General features: G+C 43.6%; 1 protein-coding gene across 1 annotated transcript; it reads left to right on the top strand.

The window, feature by feature from the left end:
- Positions 1–4356: 4356 nt before the first annotated feature.
- Positions 4357–6946, top strand: LOC105536192 (metabotropic glutamate receptor 1-like; the record flags this gene model as incomplete). Its single annotated transcript, XM_011975474.1, has 2 exons — positions 4357–4503; positions 5927–6946. A coding segment is annotated over exon 2 (700 nt), but the record flags the coding sequence as incomplete, so codon positions are not given.
- Positions 6947–8190: the final 1244 nt, after the last annotated feature.

Genomic DNA, 8190 nt, shown 5'->3' with positions numbered 1-8190 from the left:
AGTTTGGAATAGTTTGGAGGGATTAGAAGAAGACATGGGAGGAAGGAAAATGTGGGAAATTTTGAAACTTCCTAGAGTCTTGTTGAATCATTTTGACCAAAATGCTGATAGTGGTATGGACAATGAAGTCCAGGCAGAGGTGGTCTCAGATGCAGATGAATAACTTATTGGGAAATGGAGCAAAACTCACTCTTGATATGCTTTAGCAAAGAGACTGGCAGCATTTTGCGCCTGCCCTAGAGATCTGTGGAACTTTGAACTTGGAGGGATGATTTAGGATCTCTGGCAGAAGAAATTTCTAAGCAACGATGCATTCAAGAGGTGACTGAAAGTGTAGTTATATGTATTCCCAAATAATATAGCTTGAAACTGGAACTTATGTTTAAAACAGAAGCAGAGCATAGAAGTTTGGAAAATTTGTACCCTGACCTTTTGATAGAAAAGAAAACCCCATTTTCTTGGGAGAAATTTAAGCCAGCTTCAGAAATTTGCATAAGTAATGAGGAGCTGAATGTTAATCACCAAGGCAATGTGGAAATGTCTCCAGGGCATGTCAGAGATCTTCAAGGCAGATCCTCCTATCACAGGCCCAGAGGCCTAGGAGAGATAAATGGTTTCATGGGCTAGGTCCAGGGCCTCATTGCTCTGTGAAGCCCTGGGACTTGGTGCCCTGAATGCCATTTGCTCCAGCTCCAGCTGTGGCTAAAAAGGGTCAAGGTACAACTTGGGTCGTTGCTTCAGGGGCTGCAAGTCCCAAGCCTTGGAAGCTTCCATGTGGTGTTGAGCCTATAGGTGCACAGGAGTCAAAAATTGAGGCTTAGGAACCTCCGCCTAGATTTCAGAGGATGTATGTAAATGCCTGGATGTCCAGGCAGAAGTCTGTTGCAGGAGCAGAGCCCTCATGGGGAACATCTGCAAGGACAATGCAGAAGGGAGATGTGGGGTTGGAGCCCCACACAGAGTCCCCACTGGGGCACTGCCTAGTGGAGCTGTGAGAAAAGACCCACCATGCTCCAGATTCCATAATGGTACATCCACTGACAGCTTGCACTGTGTGTCTGGAAAAGCCACGGGCACTCAATGCGAGTAAACAAAAGAGCTGCCCAAGGCTATGGGAGTCCACCCCTTGCATCAGCATTCCTTGGATGTGAGACATGTGAGACATGGAGTCAAATGAGATTATTTTGGAGCTTTAAGATTTAATGACTGCCCTGTTGGCTTTCTGACTTGCATGAGGCCTATGGTCTCTTTGTTTGGGGTAATTTCTTCCATTTGGAATGGTAACATTTACTTCATGCCTGTACAGCCATTGTGTCTTGGATATAACTAACTTGCTTTCGATTTTACTGGCTCATAGGTGGAAGGGACATGCCTTGTCTCAGATGAGACTTTGGACTTGGACTTTTGGGTTAATGCTGGAATGAGTTAAGATTGTGGGGGATTGTTGGGAAGGCATGATTGGTTTTGAAATGTGAATGGGACTTGAGATTTGAGAGGGGCCAGGGTTGAAATGACATGGTTTGGCTTTGTGTCCCCATCCAAATCTCATCTCAAATTTTAGTCCCTAGGTGTTGAGGAAGGGACCTGGTGGGAGGTGATTAGATCATGGGAGCAGTTTCCCCCATGCTGTTCTCATGATAGGTGAGTGAGTTCTCATGAGATCTGATGGTTTCATAAGTGGCAGTTTCCCCTGCTCTTTTGCCACTGTGGGAAGATGTCTCTTGCTCCCCCTTCACCCTTTGCCATGATTATGTTTCTTTATAGCAGTGTAAGAAATACCTAATACAAGGCTTAATTCATCCTGTTATTTCTTTTATCTTATTCTTGCTCACTTCTTGTCTCTCCCATTTGAAGAGTTTAAATTTCTAGCTGATTTTATGTGGAAAACTTTATATCCTTTTGCTCTTTTATAGCCTAGACTCATTCTTCTATGAAATACTTTATGATGGAAAGCAACAATAATTACACATACATTCATAAGGAGGGTGACCACAGTTTTGTTGATGGATATTATTGACATTATTACCATATAAGGATGATGAGAATTCTGTTGTTCTTATTGTTACAGCAGCACATTAAATCATTGTTTTGAGATAACAGTTCAGATATTGTTTTGATCTTGATCTCCACTAAACTGTGTATTAAATAGATTTCCAAAACCCAAATACCAATAACACTTTTTTATCCTGCTACAAATCACATACTAGATTAGATATTCTTTTGGTTTTGATCTTGATCTCCACCACATTGTGTATAGATTTCCCAAACCTAAAGACTGATAACACTTTTTTACCCTGCTACAGATCACATACTGATTGTAATGTGATTTCATACTAATACTGAATATACATACTAACAATATTTCTGGATTGTTGAACCTTTAGCATTCTTTGAACTCTTACAGATTAGTGTATTTACCTGTATTTGCTAGTTTGTATGTAGCTCATTGTTGTAGTAATCTCCTTCAATCCTACTGACAGAACCATCCCTTAGATGTCTGCACATGTATTAGACCCTACCTCCTATGTAAAGTCTTCATTTATAGAAAGAGAAAGTATATTTGGGTGATCTTGTCTTCTTCTGTCTCAATGCCTCCTTCTTTTCTTGTTTTTGTCCTGGTACCTTCTATAGTTAACTCTTAAATCATTATCAATAAGTTTAATTGATCATTTCAACTTTATACATTTGAATTTTTTTCTTCTAATATGTAATTTTTGTATATGCATGCATCTGGCATGATATAATCCTCAAATTCATCCTCTTTAAAATGATTAGTTTCAGCCAACCTGAATGTGTAGTTTTTACTTGGACTGTAAAATGAATTTGAGAACCAATAAATCTGAACATTTAATTATTCCTTCAGTACAGCAATGTGATATATTAAAGATATTCAGCTTTAAGAGCACATATTGAAACTAAATGTGGACTTCAGAGACATTACTTTCTCTAATGCTGAAAATCATAATTAAGGGTTTATATATGCTCAGAAATCTTTGTACATTCAGAGATTGTATCTATGAAATATTATAGGAAAATAATGTTTAGAACTTATCACACTCTAATGGAATTATCTAAAATTGAACTTGAGTGGCTACTAGAGGAAGTCAGATGCTATGGGATACTGTACATACCTGTGACTTGCTGTTCTTAGAACAGACATATTCCTAGGGTAGAGGCAGAGAACCATGTAGTCCCATATGTGATGATCAGAACTTACCTCTTCCCATTTTCCTTATGTAAACATGTGGCTACTTCCCGAATTGAGATCATCTGGTCTAAAAAATGTGAACGTTGTTTAGTGCATTGTTTGTGGAAAAAGAAAAAATATATTCTTTGGTCTGTCTAAAAAACATCAAGAAAACTCTGACACTTAGGAAGAAAAGATGAGAACCAGAATGAGAAAGACCTTTTGTTATTGACTAGAGTTATTGTTTTCCCTCCTAAGTTTCATGGAACACACTGAAGAGTATTTGAAACTGCCTCATGTGGTTTATCCCCTCCAGTCTGACATGGCACCATTCCATAATTTAATAATGACATGAGCAAGGCGATTATAAGCTGACCCATAAGGGACCAACGTAAGCTGATCTCTTTGCTCTGCAGATGACATAAATAGAAAGCTTTGAACAAGAGTAGAAAGACACACTGTCACTTGTCTTTTTCCCTTGAAAAAGCCGGGTCACATTCTGCTCAGCCAACATGTTCCCAGAGGAATGTGATTTAACTTCCACTTTTCACGCAGTAAGAAGTAACACCATAGACCTGTAGGGAAGGTGATGACCGCCTGAGAGGAATTTGGATAACTGTCACTCCAGTGTTTCCATGTGACCTGACTCTCATTCTCAATTTAGTTACATCTTGACCTGAAAATACATCCACAATATTCCTCTCTTCATTTGACATACCTTAATTCATAATGGGCATGCCTATCCTTATTCTTCTCCCACCCTATGCAGCCTCTTCCTGATTTCCCTTGCAATCTACTAATAGAGCCTTTCTTTAGATGTCTATACATGTATTTAGACTCTATTTCCCTCTGTAGGGACTTTACTTGCAGAGAGAGAAAATATATTTGAGTCCCTGAGATATATACAAAGATATCTACCCCAAAGCAGCTTAGGCAGTTCTTCACTTCTTTGGCCAGATTGTCTGACTGTTCACATATCTGGCGGCTTCTATACGACCCCTCATATAGTAAAGGAATTAATATTCCCCACTTTCCCCTAGCTTGTCTCCCCTCCTCCCTCTATCAAACGACTGATTTTTATGCATGAGATAATAGACAAGCCTTGGGTGACCTGTTTTTTTTTCTTTCTTTCTTTCTTCCCTCCCCCTCTTTTTCCCTTGCGGTAAAATAGTGCTGAAGAAAGAGGGCACTAGTGTACAGCCCAGATCGCATCTTTGCACCGTCTGGATTAGAGCTGAGGCGTCTGCAAGCGGAGGGTGGCCACGGTTCTCTGGCCCCGGGACCATAGCACTGTCTACCCCGACTCAGGTACTCAGGTAAGTCTCAAGTCCATGTCCTCCAAACAGACTCAGGTGAGCGGACACTTCTTCGGGTGAAACCAACCCGCAACGGCAGACAAAGTCCCAGTCTATCAGATTTCCCTCCGGGTCCCAGGCGCATTCTCGCTTATGTATTTCTTTTCGTCCTGTATCCTCAGGAAGGGTCGGGACCCATGGGTGCCTGGGTTGTCTTTTTCCTTTTTCTGCCTCACCTCCTGTGCCCCCCTCGCTCGCTCCCATAGCCACCTTTTCGTCGACTCTCACCTTGAGAAAGGGAGCAGGGGAGGAACGGGAGAGGGAGCCAACTTCAGCCCCCCTCAGGCGGCTGAGATTTGGCGCCTCTGTCCTCAAGCGGGTGGGTTTGGATATATATACCTGCAGAAGCGGTGCAAGGTGACGAGAATGAGGGCAGAGGGGCGGTGGGGACTCGAGTGGAGGGATGTGTGTGTGTGTGTGTGTGTGTGTGTGTGTGTGTGTGTGTGTGTGTGTGTATGGGTAAAGAACGCAGAGGAGGGAGGTTGAAAGAGCAAAGCGGGTCAGGGAATTGCAACTCACTGGTCAAAGCGTCCCTTGCAGGCCCTGCCAGGGAATAGCTGGCTGGACCGAGCACTGTCCAGGGTCCTGAAGGCGGCACGTCTCAGGCTGCTGCGGCGAGAGCAACCCGGAAGCTCCCCTCCGTTCCCTTTCTAGCAACTATGCAAACCCCAAAGGTCCGGATTTAGGAGAGCGCAGGACCCCCTCTAACCCGTCCACCCACCGCGGGAAACAAGTTACCTTATCTGCACCCCTTCCTCTTGAACATACACAGCAAGCCTGATTTCTTAGAGGGGAAACATACCAAACTCCTCCATACGGAGACTTTACCAGGCGTTGCCTTAGTAACTAATATGGATTTTCTTCAAGCTGGCAAATTAAATTTACAGTTGATTGTATGTCAGGATTTCTTCAACCCCTCAAAATTAAAGTAAAAGGTGCATCCCTTGTTTACGTTTATTTTAAAGTCGCACTTCCACCTTTACAATCAGTTTCCAAATTTTCTTCTGGAAAAAAAGTTGATCTTTTCCAATCCGGAAAGTTCTCTTGGGTTGAAGGACCTAGCTCCTCCCCTCCTCTCTGCTCACCTTCCCCACCGCCCTCCAAGTAAGAAGGCATGATAGGTTTTAGGGGACCAGGAACAGACTTAAGGCTGGAGGAGCGGGCGAGTTGGCGGGGCTCTGCGCCGCCCGGACCGGTGAGGACGGAGGGGATAGGACACCCCGCCTTCCTCAGTGACCACAGCTGCGTTCCAAGCTGTTCCTGCAGCCGATATCAGGATGTGCCGAAATGAAACGGTCAAGGCAACTGTTAACATCACGGACCCCAGAGTTTTAACACAGGTCCTCTGATGACAAGGCCGTGATTTTTCTCTGTCTTTTGTCAGCAGCATCCAGCTCACCGCTGCCAACACGACTTCTACTGTACTCTTGATCAATTTACCTTGATGCACCGGTGAAGAACGGGGATTCGAATTTCCCTACAAACGCCTCCAGCTTGTAGAGGCGGTCGTGGAGGACCTAGAGGAGGAGACGAAGGGGAAGGAGGCGGTGGTGGAGGAGGCAAAGGCCTTGGACGACCATTGTTGGCGAGGGGCACCACTCTGGGAGAGGCGGCGCTGGGCATCTCGGGGGTGAGCGCTGGGAGCCTGCAGCGGGACCAGCGTGGGAACGCGGCTGGCAGGCTGTGGACCGCGTCCTCACCACCATGGTCGGGCTCCTCTTGGTTTTTTTCCCAGCGATATTTTTGGAAGTGTCCCTTCTCCCCAGAAGCCCCGGCAGGAAAGTGTTGCTGGCGGGAGCGTCGTCTCAGCGCTCGGTGGCCAGAATGGACGGAGATGTCATCATTGGAGCCCTCTTCTCAGTCCATCACCAACCTCCGGCCGAGAAAGTGCCCGAGAGGAAGTGTGGGGAGATCAGGGAGCAGTATGGTATCCAGAGGGTGGAGGCCATGTTCCACACGTTGGATAAGATCAACGCGGACCCAGTCCTCCTGCCCAACATCACCCTGGGCAGTGAGATCCGGGACTCCTGCTGGCACTCTTCCGTGGCTCTGGAACAGAGCATTGAGTTCATTAGGGACTCTCTGATTTCCATTCGAGATGAGAAGGATGGGTTCAACCGGTGCCTGCCTGACGGCCAGTCCCTCCCCCCCGGCAGGACTAAGAAGCCCATTGCGGGAGTGATCGGTCCTGGCTCCAGCTCTGTAGCCATTCAAGTGCAGAACCTGCTCCAGCTCTTCGACATCCCGCAGATCGCTTATTCAGCCACAAGCATCGACCTGAGTGACAAAACTTTGTACAAATACTTCCTGAGAGTTGTCCCTTCTGACACTTTGCAGGCAAGGGCCATGCTTGACATAGTCAAACGTTACAATTGGACCTATGTCTCTGCAGTCCACACCGAAGGTAGGCATTATATTTGGGAAAGAAGGGTACTGAGAAAGCCAGGGCATTGCACTATGTGTCCCTGGGATCATAGTATTGTTCCTGTTTATTTCTAGCACTGTGGAGAAAGGAGTTTACCGTTCTCAGTACTGCCCACCCATTTCCTTACAATTATAGTGTAAGAAAATTGTACCCCATAGAATATCTGAGGATAGTAGGAGCTGAAATGGTATCAAACTTTCCATGCAAAGTGTCCAGCAGTAGATTTGACTTGGATACTTGTTTGCCCTCATATTTTGAGTTTGTTTTTGGAAGGCTTATTTGTCCAAGGTGTTATATTGCCCTTCAGTGACCAGCTACGACTTTCCAGGTGTAAGGAGTTAATTCAGTGTGAGTGACTGGCAAAAAGAAGTTACTATTCCACAAACTGGACTTCAAGGCTTTATCTTTCTTAAACAGTTGAAGGTGTTTTGTCCTCTTGTACCCCTTCTTACATATCGAAAACTTTCCTGTGAATATAGGATTAATGCAGTCATCTCCCTCAGTATATCAGAAACTGATATTTTTACTTCTGGAGTACCTTAGTTACAAAGAAAAAGTAAGTAATTTAAATCATGTATTTTCTTCTTACTTGATAGACTAAAATTGTCCAGATTCCCTCACTCCCCCAATAATTATCCTGTTTTATGAGAAATAACACTGGTGACCAGTTGGATTTGAGTTTTTGTTTCTAGTCTTTTTCTTCTAACACAATGACCTTACATATTAGAATTAAAGTTAGATCAGTTATAAAGTACTAATGAATGGATAGCAGATATTAGGTTTATGATGTCTTTCTAAAATGCAATAAATTAACCTAAGATTAAAAGCTTTGATTTTTCCAGAAACTTATGGATGTGAATATTCAAAAATTTTTGTCTATAAAGATTTTCTACACTCTCTTCTGCTTAGATTATATACATTTTTTAATAAAAGGGGATTTCTGAGCTCAGCTACTCTTAATTCTCCCAGTAGGTTTATGAAAAAACTGAGGCCCTGGTTATAAATTAACATCTAGGACAATTCACATGTATAAGATTGTCTGGCGTAAGAAGACAATCTTGCTGGTATTTCTGCATTCATATTTCTTCAAGTCAAATGATTTTCAAGAAGCCATAGACATAGCTCCACGTTCTTTTAATATTTCCGCAATGTTCAGTTACTGGTGTGAGGTTTGATTATAGAAATTGGCAGCATCCATAGTGAAGTGATTATATGGTTATCAT

This window comes from Mandrillus leucophaeus, unplaced genomic scaffold (genome assembly GCF_000951045.1).
Source record: "Mandrillus leucophaeus isolate KB7577 unplaced genomic scaffold, Mleu.le_1.0 Scaffold1561, whole genome shotgun sequence".
NCBI lineage: Eukaryota > Metazoa > Chordata > Mammalia > Primates > Cercopithecidae > Mandrillus > Mandrillus leucophaeus.
The sequence above is the reverse complement of the archived record's forward strand: the minus strand, read 5'-3'. Positions and strand labels throughout refer to the sequence as shown.